Source organism: Nipponia nippon, unplaced genomic scaffold (assembly GCF_047370975.1).
Source record: "Nipponia nippon isolate SJK-2023a ecotype South Korea unplaced genomic scaffold, ASM4737097v1 scaffold_3, whole genome shotgun sequence".
Taxonomy (NCBI): Eukaryota; Metazoa; Chordata; class Aves; order Pelecaniformes; family Threskiornithidae; genus Nipponia; species Nipponia nippon.
In genome coordinates, this window is record NW_028262347.1 from 54,542,432 (window position 1) to 54,560,845 (window position 18,414).

Below are 18,414 nucleotides of genomic sequence, written 5' to 3' on the forward strand. Positions count from 1 at the left end.
CCCGCTCGCCGTACGTTTTCCAGGAAAGTGACGAGTTTGCAAGGGACAGAACTGGGCTAGAAGTGGAAAAGCCCGTAGGAGGGGCGCAGGTACCCAGGAAGTTCCTAAGCCTCTTCCGCCGGGTGAAAAAAAAAAAAAAAAAAAAAAAAAAGCGGAGCGTCTGTTTAACCCGAAAACTGCTGTGCACCAGAAAAGCCCGAGCGTCGCGGCCAACCTCTGCGCAGCGCGGGCTTTTCGAAATCGGTTGAGCTCCGGGGGACGCGCGGGAGCGCTTCCCAGCGCGGCTCTTCGTCCCCCGGCTGACCGCGGAGAAACTACGGGGAGCCGCAGCACCCCGCCCCCCCTTCCCCTCCAAGAGCCGGGGTGCCGTGAGTGGTACCCAAGTTCCACAGGGACTTTGGGCTCTCACCGATTTCTTGCGGCTGACGGGAAGCTATTTGCCCCCACGCCCGCGGGGGTGCGCTGAAACCGAGCTGTACCGCGGTGAACACTGCTGCGGTGCAGCCCGGCACCTGCGGAGCACAAGAGCGCGGAAGTGTGTGCTGCTATCGCATCGACCTTAACTTAAGCAAAAGCAGTGCCGAAGAAAGGAAATTAAAATGACACGCGCACACACACGCCAGACATAAAAAAAGCGTTTCAGCTCTTTCTGGGAAAACTTGGGTGGCTCTTAAAAGAGCCGTTAGGTTTGTCTGCAAGGCAGACAGGATTTTTTCAACACCATTTATTTCTTCTTGGGGGTCGCCTTCTTTGCCTTAGCCGCTTTGGGCTTGTCCGTCTTCGGCTTCACCGCTTTCGCCTTGGCCGGGCTCTTCGCCGCTGCCGCCGCCTTTTTGGGCTTGGCAGCCTTGGTCGCCTTCTTGGGGCTCTTGGCCGCTTTCTTGGCCACGGCGACCGCCGGCTTCTTCGCTTTCTTGGGGCTCTTCTTCACCACCGCCGCCTTCTTGGGCTTCTTGGCAGAGCTGGCGGGCTTCTTGGCAGCGCTGGCGGGCTTCTTGGCCGCCGGCTTCTTGGGCTTGGCCGCGGCTGCCCGCTTCTTCGGGGCTTTTTCCTTCACTTCTGGCTTCTTGCTGAGGCGGAAGGAGCCGGAGGCGCCGGTGCCCTTGGTCTGCACCAGGGTGCCCTTGCTGACGAGGCTCTTGAGCCCCAGCTTGATGCGGCTGTTACTCTTCTCCACGTCGTAGCCGCCGGCGGCCAGCGCCTTCTTGAGCGCGGCGAGGGAGAGCCCCCTGCGCTCCTTGGAGGCGGACACGGCCTTGGTGATCAGCTCGGTGACGCTGGGGCCCGCCGGCTTGCGGGCTTTGGAGCCGCCCGCCGCCTTCTTCGGCTTCTTGGCGGCGGCCGTAGCTTTGGCCGGAGCCGGAGCCGAAGCGGCGGCGACGTCGGGCGCGGCGACCGGAGCGGTCTCAGACATGGCGCCTCCCGCGGAGTCAGCGCAGACAATGGCGCCGCCGCCGCCGCCCCCTTTTATAGAGGCGCCGCGCGCGCTGATTGGTGGGGTCCACCCCTCCCCGCCGCCCGCCGCCGCTGCCCGTTGTGTTTCTTCCCGGTCCAAAAAGGGATTTTTCCTCCCGAAATTTACTGCCGATGCACCCCGTTTCTTCCCGGGTGGGGAGGCGTGCGTCTGTCCTACCAGCTAACCGAGTTTCTCGTTGGCAGGAGCAGAAATGAGGGAAAAGCGACCCTAGAAACTCCGCGGCGTGAAGCCTCGGAGACCTCAGGATAGAGAAACTTTCGTTTTATCTTTTAAATTAAAATTACACCATCGACTAAATTGGTACAGCCGGCGTGAAATCTTGTGCTTTAGAAGCTTCTCTCCAGAGCAGGACAAAAACCAGAGTGGTTTGAGCTGTTGGTCTCAGGATAAATTGATATTAAAGCCGAGGAAGTAACACAGCTTCGCCCCGTGGTCTCGGACGCGGATGCAGAGCTGGCTCCCTCGGCCGAGCGGCTTCCCTCCGAAATCATATAATCCTGCTCAGTGTCCCTTCCGCGACCACGGCGTTTTAGTTAATGCCTTTTGGGGAGACGTTTGTGCTTTAGCAGCGTGTGTGAAAGCCGATGTTACTTTACGTCTACTTAGGTATCTCAGTGGAACAAAGCACCGACGTGCCCCTCTGAAGGCTGATGGTCCTGTCATTGCACCTTCAGTGTAACCTTAAAGGAGTGGCTTTCGTTTGTTAAATACAGGAGTCAGGGTAGTTGCAACTGCAATATATCGCGTTTTAGTCTTAAAACGTATAAAAGTGCTTGTCTTTTCATCGCGATTTGTTAAAATGATTGGGAAACAGAATCTGGCGTGTAATGAAATTCGAACTGGACGGGGAGTTAAAGCTGAAAATTCGGTCTGAGGGTATGTTCGGTAATCAGGACACTATTATGCAAAACTGATTTCTCTGTTCTAATGAATGAACGTTGATGCTGTAAGTGTTTTGCTTTGATAACAGCATCTGGTGATTCACCGCTTTGCTCCTTTCAGAAGTAAGATAAGAATTTACACGCTTTTAGGAGGGTTCCTTCCCCGGGTCAGTAGCAGCTCCATATTTCAAACAATGAATGAATTCTCACTTTCTTCTCCCGTTTTCAATGGCATGTTGCTTTCTTTGTAATACGAAACAGTTAACAGTCTGCCTGCAATAATATTGTGTTTCATACAGGAGATACCAGGCTATCATCATCTCCTAAAAACGGGTAAGCAGATCTATTCAGGGCTAAAAGAAAGTGTAAGAGGGTGAATGAAATGACCGTGCAACGTGGAGTTCCCGCTGCCTGGGACTGTGAAAATATACAAATACACTGACTTGAATCTCCATGTGACATTCGAGAAATGTCATATTCTTCTCTGATTACGCGTGCTTAACTGAAAATGCTAAAGGGCTACAATCAAAGCAAAGACTAGAGCTATTCTAGTTATTTAACACACCAGATTTTTTCTCTGCTTGGAGGTAAAATGTGGAAAGAAACGCAGCTTTGGGAGGTCTCCCAGCGAATGCATTTCAGTCTGTAAAACGAAGCTAAATACATCTTTTGGGTGATCTGGCTGTGATAACGAGCATGACAGACCTGCAAAGTGTGAGACTTCAGGACTGTGCGTTGTCTATTCATTAAACACAGAAACTGGAAACTAATTTTAATGCCCATTTTATCTAACGGTTATTTCCTGTAATGGGGGAGGATTAAGGTCCTCAGTGGCATGACTGTATCAGAACTGCTGACACTCTGAGGAAAAGTTTTTGTCTAAACTAGTAGTAGTGACCCCATGGTAACAAAGATAGGAGATTTCAAGTCCTCCCAGAGGCAGTGGAGCTAACATTTTGTAACTCTCTAGTCCATTGATATCTCTATATGAGTGGCGTGTTTGTTGCAAGCTAATCACATTTAATGACAGCTTTGTGTCAATTCTCTGGACTTGTACAACAAGGAATATTTTCATCCTTATCAGTCTTTGAAAGATCCCTTGTAATCTTTTTATTTCTCCCAAGTTCTTTAAGGCAGAAACGGACTCTGAGATTCCTGGAAATAGAAACAGAACATTTATTTTTTTTTATTTCATTGTCATGATTGTTTCTTGACTTACCTGGAAACTGGGACGTGTTTAGAGATCTGATTCTGATCTCTCAAGCCTGCCATTGCTCCATGTAAGATATATTTCGGTACACCGGAGATTATCCCCATCCACTATGCGAGAGATTTATGACCAAGAAAAGACAGATTGGTCGTATCAGGCTGTGGATTATCACAGGAAAAAAAACAACAAACATTATGATCTCCCCTACAATGTAGGTCAAATCAAAGGCGGGCATAAACCAGAAGACAGGAAGCACAGACCTGAGTGTTGAAGAAACTCACAGATCATTTGCCTCCCTCTGGCTCTTTTATTCAGTTACATTTTGCTTTTGGATGTTCAAGCATAATATCCTAGAACTATCCAAGTATTTGGATTGTAATCCAGTAAGTGGATTCTAATTTTTCTGCCACTGTAGACTAAAATTTAATTTTTCAACCACTGTAGAATATAACCCAACCAGGGAGCATGTGCTCAACACAGGAACTTGGTGCAGTTCCATAGGTACAGCAGGAAGGCTTCCCCAGGCTTTGATATTCCTTTATTTCTTCAGGCAGAAGTTGTATTTGGGTATCGCCACTCCATCCACCTTTCCTTCATTTTTAGAATCAGCAAGTGTCAATAAAAATACTGAAATATTTTACTAAAATGTTGTTGCTTTCCTTCCAGGAAATAAACGTTTTTATGAATTAGCACAGGCCTATGAAGAGATTCTACCCAGAATTTCTTTAGGAGATTACTAGGAAAAAGAAAAAAAAAAGAATCATTGACAGGAGAATGTAATGGGTTCAGGTTCTGCATCAAAACCCCAACCCTGCTTTGGACCACTTCAACTTTATGCAGACTGCTTACTGAAACTGGACATCTATCTTTGCTCCTATTCCAAGGAAGAACAGGGTAGGTAGTACCAAATCATTGTTGGCCTGTGTTTTAGCACCCTCTTTCAAAGCTGACGCCAAGCACAGGCGTCTTAATGTTCAGTAAATCACGAATCCCTGCTTTCTTCTGCTTAAGAGAATCATAGCCTCTCATCACTTAAACTGGCCACCACCGTTAAAGACAACAAAAAAAGTTTTTATAAATACGTTAGTGACAAAAGGAGGGCCAGGGAGAATCTCCCTCCTTTGTTGGATACAGAAGGTAACCTTGCCACGAAGGATGAGGAAAAGGCAGAGGTACTTAATGCCTTCTTTGCCTCAGTCTTTAATAGTCAAGCTAGTCATCCTTGGGTTTTTGAGGCCCCTGAGCTGGGAGACAGAGATAGGACACAGAGTGAAGTCCCAGTTGTTGAAGAGGTGACAGTCACTGGCCTGCTTCTCCACCTGGATGCGCACAAGTCCATGGACCCAGATGGGATCCACCCGAGGATACTGAGGGAGCTGGCAGAGGAGCTGGCCAAGCCACTCTCCATCATTTATCAGCAGTCCTGGTCAACCGGGGAGGTCCCGGATGACCGGAAACCAGCAAACGTGACGCCCCTCTACAAGAAGGGTCGGAAGGAGGATCCCGGGAACTACAGGCCTGTCAGCCTGACCTCGGTGCCGGGGAAGGTCATGGAGCAGGTCATCTTGAGTGCCATTATGCAGCAAGTGCAGGACAACCGAGGGATCAGGCCCAGCCAGCATGGGTTTATGAAAGGGAGATCCTGTTTCACTAACCTGGTCTCCTTCTATGACAAGGTGACCCGCTTAGTGGATGAGGGGAAGGCTGTGGATGTTGTCTACTTGGACTTTAGTAAGGCCTTTGACACTGTCTCCCACAGCATTCTCCTGGAGAAGCTGGCTGCTCACGGCTTGGATGGGTGCACTCTACGCTGGGTTAAAAACTGGCTGGGCGGCCGAGCCCAGAGAGTGGTGGTGAATGGAGCCAAATCCAGTTGGCGGCCGGTCACGAGTGGTGTTCCCCAGGGCTCAGTACTGGGGCCAGTCCTCTTCAATATCTGCATTGATGATCTGGATGAGGGGATCGAGTGCACCCTCAACAAGTTTGCAGATGACACCAAGTTGGGTGGAAGTGTCGATCTGCTGGAGGATAGGAAGGCCCTACAGAGGGACCTGGACAGGCTGGACCGATGGGCCGGGGCCAGCTGCATGAGATTCAACAAGGCTAAGTGCTGGGTCCCGCACTTCGGTCACAACAACCCCGTGCAATGCTACAGGCTGGGGGAGGAGTGGCTGGAGAGCTGCCTGGCAGAAAAGGACCTAGGGGTGTTGGTTGACAGCCGCCTGCACATGAGCCAGCAGTGTGCTCAGGTGGCCAAGAGGGCCAATGGCATCCTGGCCTGTATCAAGAATAGTGTGGCCAGCAGGACCAGGGAGGTGATAGTGCCCCTGTACTCGGCACTGGTGAGGCCGCACCTCGAGTACTGTGTTCAGTTTTGGGCCCCTCACTACAAGAAGGACATTGAGGTGCTGGAGCGTGTCCAGAGGAGGGCAACGAAGTTGGTGAAGGGTCTAGAGCACAAGCCTGATAAGGAACGGCTGAGGGAGCTGGGGTTGTTTAGTTTGGAGAAGAGGAGGCTGAGGGGAGACCTTATTGCCTTCTACAACCACCTGAAAGGAGGTTGTAGTGAGGTGGGGGTTGGTCTCTTCTCCCTAGTAACGAGTGATAGAATGAGAGAAACGGCCTCAAGCTGCACCAGGGGAAGTTTAGGTTAGACATTAGGAAAAACTTCTTCACTGAGAGGGTGGTCAAGCATTGGAACTGGCTGCCCAGGGAAGTGATTGAGTCTCCATCCCTGGAGGTATTTAAAGAACGGATAGATACGGTGCTTGAAGACATGGTATAGATGGACTTGGCAGTGATAGGTTGACGGTTGGACTTGATGATCTTAAGGGTCTTTTCCAACCTTGATGATTCTATGATTCTATGATTGTTTTCCTCTGTGCCTACTGACATTTATTTTCCTGAATTACTAAGAAATTAAAAATGGCCTATAATAAACGTTGATGCAGTATTTTCATTACCACCATGCACAAATGAACAGCAGCCAATTTCTTCACTGTGAATTGTGGCTTCCACAATGGTGAGGCTCTTGGCTTGGTTGTAGGGAAATCTTATTTTATTCTTTTGACAAATTTCTGGATATAGGCTGTAGTTTATGGTGAGCTATGCACTACAAAATGTTCAGAAGATTTTGTATTCCACATTTGAAAGAAACCTGAAAATCATATTTTTTTATCATACAACAGAACATGCCTCATTAGCAGGAAATTGAACCATTTTTTAAATCACAGAAACATGATTCAAATACAGATTAAAACTGCTTCTCTATCTTCCAGTCTTTGTCCACTAGCACTCTTGAGAGAACAGAAACCCTGCTCTTCAGCACGCAGAAGCTCCAATGGACTGGAACTTTTCATTTTTCTTTTTCTCTCATGTGGAGCAAGAGAATTTTCTGACACAGCATTAGACCTAAAGGCTGCTGCTGGAGCTGGCTCAGTGGCACAAGGATGAGAATGATAAGAAGGAACAGTTTGTGCTTAGTCAACAGTATAGATCTAATAATAAGTATGAGCTAGAAAGAATAATTTTCCAGGTCAAAGATTCCCAAAGCTGACTGAAGAATGAGGTGACCTACACTGTTTTTCTAAAAATTGTATTAGAACTCCTTCCAGAATTGCAGGGTTAGGATGTGAACGGGGCCTTCTTGCCCACAAGTAACTGGCAGTTATTGTGCTTTGGAAGCTCCAGATATGGCACAAGCAGATAAAGTTTTGGTATAGTAGTGAGGGAAGCCAAGGATGTCTGTGAAACTCCTAATGCACTTGGAATTTTTTTTCTTTTCCTCCATGTGGCAGAAGCAGTACCTGGAGTTCCCCAACTCCATTGATACCAGTTAGCCTATTTCCTGTTACTGTTTAACAGCCCAAGCTCTGAGGGCTACTTTAGATCAATCTGTAGGTATTTCTACATTGAAAGGAATGTCCCTCTGCCTGCTTCAAAGCCTATTAAATCAATGCTGTAGTTTTAACATTAAAAAAAATAAAAAATGAAAAATTTGTAATGTAAGAACACGACAGGACTTTTTGTTCTTTCACTTTCTGTTATCCTAACATAAAATGTTGATTGCCTCGTCTACTAAAAGAGAGAGACTTACATTCCTCCTTTAATTCTTGAAGCTCCTCTTCTCCTTTAATACCACGGTGATGAATCTTTTAACTGAGCATTTACATAACACAAGAGAACGATTTACCTGTGACCTAATGGCTGCAAACCGATAGTTGAATGAGGCAAAGCTGTCAAGACAGCTTCCACCCAGTTGTTTGCACTTGGAATTCGTGAGTAAACCAGCGAAATTCAGGGGACAGTGCGTCCCAGCAGCCTAAACCCTGCCACTTTGTTATTTTGTGAAGATTTTAACCCTTGCACATATAAGAAGATTTTCAGGTGAATTCTTCAGCATGTACTGAAGTAGAGAGAGAGGGGGGAGATAATCACGAGAGTCATAACTGAGTGGAAATGTAATTCAGAAAAGTGTCAAATACGACGTGCGCGAAACATTGCTTTTTAAGGCTCCACATATCTGAAAGCGTTTGGGGGCATACACAGGAACAAAGGCCAGGGCAGACTTTTCAAAGTGATTTCTACTGTTCGCTTCAGCTGGTAGTCGTTTTGAAATTCAGGTTACAGCTGACTTTCTCGTATTTCACATCTTCAGCGCTGGTGATGAAATATAAAGAGGTCAAGTTTGTGTTTGTAACAGATAAATCAGAATTTCATCTGCATATAAAAATATTTTTGTGGTGATTTTCTGGAAAACAAACAAACAAACAAACAAAAAACCCCAAACAAAAACAGAAACCCACCAACCGTGGTCTCTAGGCTGATGATTTTTGAAGGTAAGAAGCTTAGAAGAAAACTGTAAGAACAATTGAAATGGAGATAAGCTAAAAGAACAGGGAACACAATTAAGAAAAACTAAGTGCTTTCAGAATTTTCACGGATACTTAATGCCATATTTGCTATAGTTGGCCTATTGCTTTATAAATTATTAACAATTGTTCATTATGTTCTAGGCAATTTATATTTCTTCTCATATGGAATGGTATTTAAAAGAATTCCAGGGCATATGTAGGTCCCAAATCCATAATTAAAAAAGGCAAACTGGAGAAAGGAAATTAAAGGTGAAATATGGTTTCTGACGATCATATTTACTGTAAGTTCTCCCAGTTTCAGGTAGTTTATAACGTACTGTCATGTGCATTCCCTGTATATAGTACCCAGCACCAAAAGAACTAGAGATTAAGAGTTCAAGTATTTAGTGCTATGTACAAAGGAAAACAAAACCAAATCATAAGATCTGCACCCATTCTTGGAAGTAATTAGTACTTGCAAGCAATTGGGTAATATTATACACAAATGTTCATATACAAAAGATAAATATGTTGTCCTGCATGTACAGCAATACAGTAATATTCAAAATATTGATGATAACACTGTGAAAAAGAGCAACAACAGTTGAAAGTCCAACAGATGCTTGTAACGCTTATGTCATCTTGTCGAAAACGTAATGAGAAAATGTTTGGAGAAAATGTTTGAAGAAGATGAAATGATGCCCAGCAGAAGGCAGGAGAGAATAAGACCGGCGAAGTCAAAGAAAGTAGCTCCGAACCCTTTACGTTACCGCTGTCCCGGGCGAGAGCTCCGCCAACCCGCTCGAAACGTCCGCGGGTACCGCAGCACCGCCGACTCCCAGCACACGGGCGCGCTGGGCTGGGACCTAACAAGGCAGTAGAGAGGGCGCCCACCCGCCCGCAGAGCGAGGCGGCCGCGGGGGCGCGTTCGGCCCCTCGTAAAAGGAAGGTGCGTGCGCCGCCGCCCCTCCCGCAGGAGAAGACGCCAGGAAACGGCACTTCAGGGACACCGGGACTGCGGGAAGGCGAGCGAGGCGGAAGCAGAAACGGAGGCGGGGACGGGCGCGGCGAAGCCGGCCGGGAGCCCCGGGGCGGTGCCCGAGAGCAGCGAAGGGCGAAGGCTCCGCCTCGGCGCGCGCCGCGAAGGGGGCGGAGGCTCAGGCCCCGCCTCGCCCCGCCAGCTGTGCCCGCCCCTGCTCCCAATCAGGTCGGCTCCCACCGCATAAAAGCCGCGGCGCGGGCAGTCAGCCGCTCACAACCCAGAGCAGCCGAAAAAAGAAGGGCTATGTCCGGGCGAGGCAAGGGCGGGAAGGGGCTCGGCAAGGGGGGCGCCAAGCGCCACCGGAAGGTGCTGCGCGACAACATCCAGGGCATCACCAAGCCGGCCATCCGCCGCCTGGCGCGGCGCGGCGGCGTGAAGCGCATCTCGGGGCTGATCTACGAGGAGACGCGCGGCGTGCTGAAGGTCTTCCTGGAGAACGTGATCCGCGACGCTGTCACCTACACCGAGCACGCCAAGAGGAAGACGGTGACGGCCATGGACGTGGTCTACGCTCTCAAGCGCCAGGGACGCACCCTCTACGGCTTCGGCGGCTAAAGCTTTCTGCTCCTGGACCATTTTGAGAACCCAAAGGCTCTTTTAAGAGCCACCCACTTTTTCTTTTAAAAGAGTTGTGTCGCGTTGGTTGACTTGTTTTAGTTCTTGCTGTATATCTGATATCTTGCCTTCTATGTTGCTGCCCCCATTTTTCTTGCTGAGCTGCGGCCGGACTGGCTGGCCTTGCAGTTCAGCTCCGGGTTTCTCTCCAATGCCCTGCTGCTCTACTCCCTTCCCAGCTCCTCTGCCTCCCCTTCCTGCAGCCGCTTTCGGAAGAGCTGGCTGGGGCACTTTGCCCTGCAAGACTGGCGCAGTGCCAGTTTGTCACTTTTGCCGAGGCGTTTACTGATGCCCGGGGCCTGAAGGGGCGAGCCTAGTACCTCTCTTCAGCGGCCTTGTTTAGAAAAAAAGTGGGGGCTGAGAGAACAGCTTCCCCCGCCCCGACAAAATATAAAGAAGGAGAAAGGCAAAACTCGGCTCTGTCTCGCCAAGTTCTCTGCTGCAGGGCGGCGGCTCCTTCGTTTCCTCCTGCCCGATCATGCCCGCAGGGGGAAACTGCGGGGACCACGGCGGGCTCCCGCCAGCCGGCGGGGCGTGGAAAGGGCCTCCTCGCTCTTGCGCGGGGGGAGCTGGCGGCCTCTGTAGCCGGGCCGTGTCCCCGGCGGCGAAGGGGTTAAACGCCCTCCCTCTTTCGAAAAGCCTGCGCCGGCGATACCCGGCGATTCCGCGCTCGGCCTAACCCGCGCTCCGCCGGCGCTCGCCCCAGCACAGCACCGCCCCCCACCGGGCTCCGCCCGCCCGGGAAAGTAGCGCAGCTCCGCGCCCGCTGGGGCCCACTGGAAAACGCAACCTCCCGGCCGCACCTCAGCGCTCCGGCGGAGCAACCGGGCCGGGAATCTACAGAGCAGGGAGAGTGCCCTCCCGTAGCGAGCCAGCTGAGAAACGCCTCCCGCCCCTGCCGCCCGCCCAGCAGCAACTCAAGCCCTTTCTCGAGGCTGTGGGTGGCTCTGAAAAGAGCCTTTGGGTTTCGCTTCTGTGCTCAGGACGCTTCTCCGGGTCCGCTTTACTTGCTCTTCGCCTTGTGGCTGTCGGTCTTCTTGGGCAGCAGCACGGCCTGGATGTTGGGCAGCACCCCGCCCTGCGCGATCGTCACCTTGCCCAGCAGCTTGTTGAGCTCCTCGTCGTTGCGGATGGCCAGCTGCAGGTGGCGGGGGATGATGCGCGTCTTCTTGTTGTCGCGGGCCGCGTTGCCCGCCAGCTCCAGGATCTCGGCCGTCAGGTACTCCAGCACGGCCGCCAGGTACACCGGGGCGCCGGCGCCCACCCGCTCCGCGTAGTTGCCCTTGCGCAGCAGCCGGTGCACGCGGCCCACGGGGAACTGCAGCCCGGCCCGCGACGAGCGCGACTTGGCCTTGGCCCGCGCCTTCCCGCCCTGCTTCCCGCGGCCCGACATCCTCGATCAATCGCTCGGCGCTGAAGCCCCGACGGCGCAGGGACGAGGCCGGTGCGTTGCCCGCGCCCTGAGGCCCGCCCTTATATCCCTTCCCTTTGCGCGGCCGGCGGCTCCTGATAGGCCGAGGCGCCCGCAGAGGAGGGCGCACCCAATGGCGGAGCGAATCTCGTCCTGGCCAATAGCGGGGGGCGCAGCGCGGAGAGGCCTCCGCCCGCGCTCTCGAGGCGGCCAATGAGGAGGCGGGGGGCGGGCTTCGGCAGAGGGCTCCGCCCGGGCGGAACGTTCGCTCCCGCCGCCCGGAGCCGCGGGGGCCGCGCCCGCCCCGCACCCGCTCCCATTTTCTCTCTTTTTACGCTTTTAAAGCAGCCGGGTCGGCAACGCGCGGCCTGGGAGGGCGGAGTTGAGGAGGTAGAGAGGGAGACGGTGTGGCTGTGTCAGCGAGCGGGAGCGCAGCGGGGGTTACCGGGAGAGGGAAAAGGCGGTACCGTCCCCCACTTCTGTTCCACGCTGAGGCTTTTCCCCGCGGGAACGTGTCGCCCCTTTCCAACACCGGGTCACCCCAAAGCTTTCCGGCCTTCCCAAACGGTACGCGCTTCCTTGAACTGGAAAACCACCACAGCTCGCTCCCTTCTGGGCCCCCCCCCGCCGGACGCACAGAGGGACAATGCAGTCAAACACGGCCTCTGCACTCGCTGCCCGGTTACGTGATTACATATAAAACTCCATTTACAGCTTTTGCATTATTTATCAATCTCAATGTTTCGATGAAATTATTTTTAGAAAAGCTTTGTAAAGTAGCACTATCAGAAATTAAAAAAAAAAATCGCAGCATCGCAGCTCTTTTTATTGTGGATGGAGTGGCTCTTAAAAGAGCCTTTGGGGTGGTTGAAATATTTTTCTCAAGATACACTACAAAGTTGTAAAGCGGTTTATGCACGCTCGCCGCGAATGCGGCGGGCCAGCTGGATGTCCTTGGGCATAATGGTGACGCGCTTGGCGTGGATGGCGCAGAGGTTGGTGTCCTCGAAGAGCCCCACCAGGTAGGCCTCGCTCGCCTCCTGCAGCGCCATCACGGCCGAGCTCTGGAAGCGCAGGTCCGTCTTGAAGTCCTGCGCGATCTCCCGCACCAGGCGCTGGAAGGGCAGCTTGCGGATCAGCAGCTCCGTCGACTTCTGGTAGCGCCGGATCTCGCGCAGCGCCACCGTGCCGGGCCGGTACCGGTGCGGCTTCTTCACGCCGCCCGTGGCCGGCGCGCTCTTGCGGGCCGCCTTGGTGGCCAGCTGCTTGCGGGGCGCCTTCCCGCCCGTCGACTTACGCGCCGTCTGCTTCGTCCGCGCCATCGCTCCCCACTCGCGGACACAGCACCTCGCTCTGCACACCCCAAGCAGTGGCAGCCGCTCCGCGGCGGCGGTATTTATAGCCGCAGCTCCCCGCCCATTGGCCGCCCGCGCCAGCCCGGCTGCCATTGGGCGACGCCGCCATTCGAAAAGCCCGCGCCGCGCCGGCGGGAAACCCCGCCCCACCGCGCTCCCTCCGCGCTCCCTCCTCCCTCCGTCTCCGGAGCCGCCGGCTCGGCCCGCCCGTCCCCCTCCCGCCACGGCCTGCCCCGGCCCAGCCGCTTGCTCTTTCCCGCCTCTCTAGAACGCTTGAGTGCCGGCTCTCTCGCTCTCTGAGGAGGAATGCGTGGACCATCCCCACGAACAGCGGCTTGGGCGGCGGGAAGGCGGCAGGATCCGCCGTAGGTGGCCGGTGTAGCCGGGTCCCGCCGCCCACGCCTCGGACTCGGCCTCTTCCCAACCGCCTCCGCCTCACCGCCGCCCCCACTCCGGCCCCGGGACTGCGGGCAGAGGCTCCGTCTCACGGCAGCCGCCTCCTCCCCGAGCGCTCGCTGTTTCCTCTCACTCGGTAACCGCGTTCGGTTCAGGGCCGCGGCAGGAACGCTGCCGGCGCAGGTGGCAGCCGACGTCTCGCGTAAGGCGAGCGTGTCCCGACCGCTTGCCCGCCCCGGGCTCAGGCCCGGCGCTCCTCGGAGGAGCGCGCCTTGGTGAAGCGAGGCCGGGCTCCCAGCCGCGAGCGCCACCGCGACCAATCGCCGCCCTCTCGGGAGCCGCGCCGGGCCGGGCCCGCCCGCTGGGGAGCTCCGTGCAGTCCTCACTCAGGTCGGACCGAGCCCGGCAGCTGCGCGGCCCCGGGTCCTCCCGCCCGCCCCCTGCTCCCGCGGGCTGCTCGGCTGCGGAGTTTACCGGGCGCGGTGGAAGGAGAAGAGGGTGATTCAGGGAGGAGAGCTGGCGGGGCAGACCGTGATCGGGGCCACAGGCAGGGCTGCGCGGTTCGGGAGCAAGAACGCCGTGAAGCGCCCCGCTTTGCTTCCCCCGCTCGCCCGCGAGAATGCTAACGGGGGGGGGGAGGAAGGCGGGCAGGGTGGAGGTCGCCCTGTCTGGAGCTTTTTGCTCAAAAAAAAAAAAAAAACCAAACCAAAAAAACCCCAAAAAACCACACCTGGTCATCTTGAACCGTCTGTGTACGATGCATCCCCATTCCCCTCGAGTGCCTCATGGGAAAAAACAGCAGCACCGCCTATCCAGAACGTGCTTATTTTGGCATTTAGAAGAACACCTACATCGTTCGTTTTTTCTGCAGCTGCCCCCAAACCGGATCTGAAAGTGAAGCGGGCTCCGGGGGTATTTCTATGGAATCGCGAGCGTTTTCTGCTCCACTGAGGCCAATACAGAACAGATCATTTACCACAAATAGGCACATCACCCGTTCTTCACAACTGACAGTGTTTTCACGCTATTATCACCCCCTCTTCCCCACGAAAACTAAAAACAACTCACCACAACATCAGCTCTTTTACTGAAACGGTGGGTGGCTCTTAAAAGAGCCTTTGGGTTAAAACTGGCGATCCGAGACGCTCTACTTGGAGCTGGTGTACTTGGTGACGGCCTTGGTGCCCTCGGAGACGGCGTGCTTGGCCAGCTCGCCAGGCAGCAGGAGCCGCACGGCCGTCTGGATCTCCCGCGAGGTGATGGTGGAGCGCTTGTTGTAGTGCGCCAGGCGCGAGGCCTCGCCGGCGATGCGCTCGAAGATGTCGTTGACGAAGGAGTTCATGATGCCCATGGCCTTGGACGAGATGCCCGTGTCGGGGTGCACCTGCTTCAGCACCTTGTACACGTAGATCGAGTAGCTCTCCTTGCGGCTCTTCTTGCGCTTCTTGTCGCCCTTCTTCTGCGTCTTGGTCACCGCCTTCTTGGAGCCCTTCTTGGGCGCGGGGGCGGACTTGGCCGGCTCGGGCATGGCAGCAAAAGCGCCTCTCGCTCACCAAGGCGCAGCCACAACCGAGCGCCGGGTAACGCCGCCGCCCGCCGGAGCCCTTTATAGCGGCGCTGTGCAAAGCGGCGGCTCGAGAGCGTCGCTCCGCCATTGGCTGGACGTCCGCCGGCAGGTCGTCACCACGCGCGAAGCTTTGCTATTGGGCAGATGTCGATCCGCCTTGCCATTGGCTGCCGGCACTGCGCTGTCCTCCCAGCCAATCAGCGCGTGCGCCGCCGCTCCGCCCGAGCGGTATAAAAGCGGGCGGGCGCGATGGGAGCGGGTCGCTGTTTCGGCGGAGCTGCGTGGCGCGTCGTTGGACGGAGAGGCTGCGATGTCGGGCCGCGGGAAGCAGGGCGGGAAGGCGCGGGCCAAGGCCAAGTCGCGCTCGTCGCGGGCCGGGCTGCAGTTCCCCGTGGGCCGCGTGCACCGGCTGCTGCGCAAGGGCAACTACGCGGAGCGGGTGGGCGCCGGCGCCCCGGTGTACCTGGCGGCCGTGCTGGAGTACCTGACGGCCGAGATCCTGGAGCTGGCGGGCAACGCGGCCCGCGACAACAAGAAGACGCGCATCATCCCCCGCCACCTGCAGCTGGCCATCCGCAACGACGAGGAGCTCAACAAGCTGCTGGGCAAGGTGACGATCGCGCAGGGCGGGGTGCTGCCCAACATCCAGGCCGTGCTGCTGCCCAAGAAGACCGACAGCCACAAGGCTAAAGCCAAGTAAATACCGAAGAACAACGCCCGGGAATTTTTCCCCACAGAAACCCAAAGGCTCTTTTCAGAGCCACCCACGATATCACTAAAGAGCGAAATTGCTTTACGTGTTTTTGGAAACACTGATACTGTTTTTCTTACTTAGAAAAATCTTACGTGAACGAATGATGCTTCATGTGAAACTGTTTTTGAGTGTCTTATTGTGCGTGCAGGCGAGATTAATTCTCGGAACCTAAAATGTTTGTTTCATGATATGGCTCCTACAGTTCGACTTAAGCGCAAACCAAATATTTCCCTGCCCCATCCTGTCTTACTGCGGAGGCGATCATTCGAGCAGCAAGTGAAAACCGTCCCCGCCCCTCCCCTTTGCTTCCCCTCTCACGTAGTCGCACACACGGATGCGGAAAACCAAGCGTTAAGTACTGGCTACAAAGCTGTGTTTAAAAAACAAAGGAATGAATTTCAAGTCCCTCCCTAAGTACTTATGCCGCCCCGAGGCAATGTCCATCCTCAAAGGCGGGAACGATCTCCCCAGGGCTGCAGCAAGGCAGTGATTAGAGCAGCATCAAGGACTGTTCCTAACCTGGTAACGTTCCTCCCGGCCACGGCACCCGCTTTACGAGCTTCCGTATTGAGTTAAGGCTCCAAGGCTATAAAGCTATTTCCATCATCTACCCACAACATCAGTGAAGAAAAACACCTTCTCATTTCAGCCCTTTTTGAGAAAATTTGGGTGGCTCTTAAAAGAGCCGTTGGGTTTAAGTGCGGAGCAAGAGTTTTCTTCCACAGGGGGTTTACTTCTTCTTGGGCGCCGCCTTCTTCGCCTTGGCCGCTTTCGGTTTGGCCGCCTTCGGCTTGGCTGCTTTCGGCTTCACCGCTTTCGCCTTGGCGGGGCTCTTCGCCGCTGCCGCCGCCTTTTTGGGCTTGGCAGCCTTGGTCGCCTTCTTGGGGCTCTTGGCCGCTTTCTTGGCCACGGCGACCGCCGGCTTCTTCGCTTTCTTGGGGCTCTTCTTTGCCGTCACCGCCTTCTTGGGCTTCTTGGCAGCGCTGGCGGGCTTCTTGGCCGCCGGCTTCTTGGGCTTGGCCGCGGCTGCCCGCTTCTTCGGGGCTTTTTCCTTCACTTCTCCTGGCTTCTTGCTGAGGCGAAAGGAGCCGGAGGCGCCGGTGCCCTTGGTCTGCACCAGGGTGCCCTTGCTGACGAGGCTCTTGAGCCCCAGCTTGATACGGCTGTTGTTCTTCTCCACGTCGTAGCCGCCGGCGGCCAGCGCCTTCTTGAGCGCGGCGAGGGAGAGCCCCCTGCGCTCCTTGGAGGCGGACACGGCCTTGGTGATCAGCTCGGTGACGCTGGGGCCCGCCGGCTTGCGGGCTTTGGAGCCGCCCGCCGCCTTCTTCGGCTTCTTGGCGGCGGCCTTGGCGGCCGGGGCCGGGGCGGCGGCGGGCGCTGCCTCAGCAGCGGGGGCCGGAGCGGTCTCTGACATACCGACAGCGAGTGGGAGCACGACCGCAGCAACAGCAGCAGCAACACCCGGGGCGGCCTCATTTATAGCAGCGCTGTGGGCGCTGATTGGTCCGTTGCCGAGCCCGCCCCGCCCCCCTGGCCCGCGCTCTGCCGCTCGGCTTGTGTTTCTTCCTCCTCAAAAAAGTGCGTTTTTCGTAAAAAAACCGTGACCGCGGCACCCCATTTCTTATCAGTGTCGCTGGGGACAGAAGATATTTTTGTCTTCCAGCATTTCTTTTAGCTGAGAGTTCAAATGCGTTTCAGGCGAGCCAATAATCCCTGTGTTTGGGGATTGCAGAGGGAGCTGGACGGTGAGATTTTTATTTTTCCTTTTGAATTAAAACTTTCCTTCTGACAGCACTGTCACAATGGCAGCGGATTCATGTTCCTGAGACGGTTTTTCATCAACGTAGTGCAAAATGGAGGTAATCTCGAGACCGTTTCTTAGCGTAAATTAGATTTGAAAAGAAGCAAGTAACACAAAGTAGCCACTCGGCTTTGTATCTGGGTTACGAGTTGTTTCCCGTAACGCGGCTTCGTCTCTTAAAAATAATGAAACCTTTGGACATAGTGCCCTATTTAGCTCCACTCGGAACTAATTAAAAGTAAAAGAAAAACAGTTTTTACCAGAAACGTTAACGTGAAAAACAGGTCTCAAATCAGCAGGTACCTTCAACATCTCATAAGAACATACAGTTGTTCTTTCACTGTTTTCCTCAGTTTCCTGCGTCCTTCTGTTAATATTTTGATAAACTGTATTCCCATTTTTTCTCCAAAATACTTCTTTTGATTAAGCACAATAGATAAATATATTCATTTTTATGTTCTTATTTTAAGATTCAGTTTATTTTTGTGCTTACTTTTACACTGTACTTTAGGCATTTTGTCAGCCAGAATCAGCAGTTGTGCACAAAAAAAATCAAAATATGGTGTGCATGTTTTCGTTATGAAAAACAGAGGTAAGGCTGCAGGCATTTCTTTAATAAAATAATATAAATCGAGCAGCTTAATCAAACAATTATGTCCTCAAAACTGCTGAGATAAACTAGGGCATGGCTTTTTCAAACCCATGAGTTTTGTGATGTGGGATAAACTGAGCAGACATAAAATGATTTTTTCTTGGGATGAGTTGGATAGAGGAGCGTCGTGTTCAAAAATATGTAGTACCACGTGGGAAAGAATAGGAGACCCTGGTGATTATTTCATATGGTTGAAAATGCAGTCATTTGGCTTCTTTCACTTTTTCTTTCAATAATGTAATACCACACAACATCTTGTGGAGTTTTGGTGATGCAGGGGTCAGTTTTAAGAGCTTGTCAGTGGTGCTGGGTTGCCATGACTTAGGCGCACCTAAAGCGTGAGAAACTGCCAAAAGATCTGGCAGGATTTCAGAGGGGCTTTTGTCTAGAGAAGACAGAG

At 53.6% G+C, this 18,414-nt stretch overlaps 6 protein-coding genes across 6 annotated transcripts; 1 reads left to right on the forward strand and 5 right to left on the reverse strand.

Moving 5' to 3' along the window:
* Positions 1 to 473: 473 nt before the first annotated feature.
* LOC148054626 (histone H1.10-like) lies at positions 474 to 1,779 on the reverse strand. The gene has a single exon (XM_087765574.1). The coding sequence runs from the start codon at positions 1,412 to 1,414 to the stop codon at positions 725 to 727; it is 690 nt and encodes a 229-aa protein (XP_087621700.1). The 5' UTR covers positions 1,415 to 1,779; the 3' UTR covers positions 474 to 724.
* Positions 1,780 to 8,320: 6,541 nt separating this feature from the next.
* Positions 8,321 to 10,428, forward strand: LOC148054627 (histone H4). Its single transcript, XM_087763984.1, has one exon. The coding sequence runs from the start codon at positions 9,707 to 9,709 to the stop codon at positions 10,016 to 10,018; it is 312 nt and encodes a 103-aa protein (XP_087620110.1). The 5' UTR covers positions 8,321 to 9,706; the 3' UTR covers positions 10,019 to 10,428.
* A 278-nt stretch (positions 10,429 to 10,706) lies between these two features.
* On the reverse strand, positions 10,707 to 11,704 carry LOC148054628 (histone H2A). The gene has a single exon (XM_087763983.1). The coding sequence runs from the start codon at positions 11,469 to 11,471 to the stop codon at positions 11,082 to 11,084; it is 390 nt and encodes a 129-aa protein (XP_087620109.1). The 5' UTR covers positions 11,472 to 11,704; the 3' UTR covers positions 10,707 to 11,081.
* A 622-nt stretch (positions 11,705 to 12,326) lies between these two features.
* On the reverse strand, positions 12,327 to 12,993 carry LOC148054629 (histone H3-like). Its single transcript, XM_087763985.1, has one exon. The coding sequence runs from the start codon at positions 12,935 to 12,937 to the stop codon at positions 12,401 to 12,403; it is 537 nt and encodes a 178-aa protein (XP_087620111.1). The 5' UTR covers positions 12,938 to 12,993; the 3' UTR covers positions 12,327 to 12,400.
* A 1,315-nt stretch (positions 12,994 to 14,308) lies between these two features.
* On the reverse strand, positions 14,309 to 14,899 carry LOC148054630 (histone H2B 1/2/3/4/6). Its single transcript, XM_087763986.1, has one exon. It carries the CDS (start codon positions 14,766 to 14,768, stop codon positions 14,388 to 14,390), a length of 381 nt encoding a protein of 126 aa, XP_087620112.1. The 5' UTR covers positions 14,769 to 14,899; the 3' UTR covers positions 14,309 to 14,387.
* A 1,024-nt stretch (positions 14,900 to 15,923) lies between these two features.
* Positions 15,924 to 16,998, reverse strand: LOC148054631 (histone H1.01-like). Its single transcript, XM_087765675.1, has one exon. The coding sequence runs from the start codon at positions 16,973 to 16,975 to the stop codon at positions 16,292 to 16,294; it is 684 nt and encodes a 227-aa protein (XP_087621801.1). The 5' UTR covers positions 16,976 to 16,998; the 3' UTR covers positions 15,924 to 16,291.
* Positions 16,999 to 18,414: the final 1,416 nt, after the last annotated feature.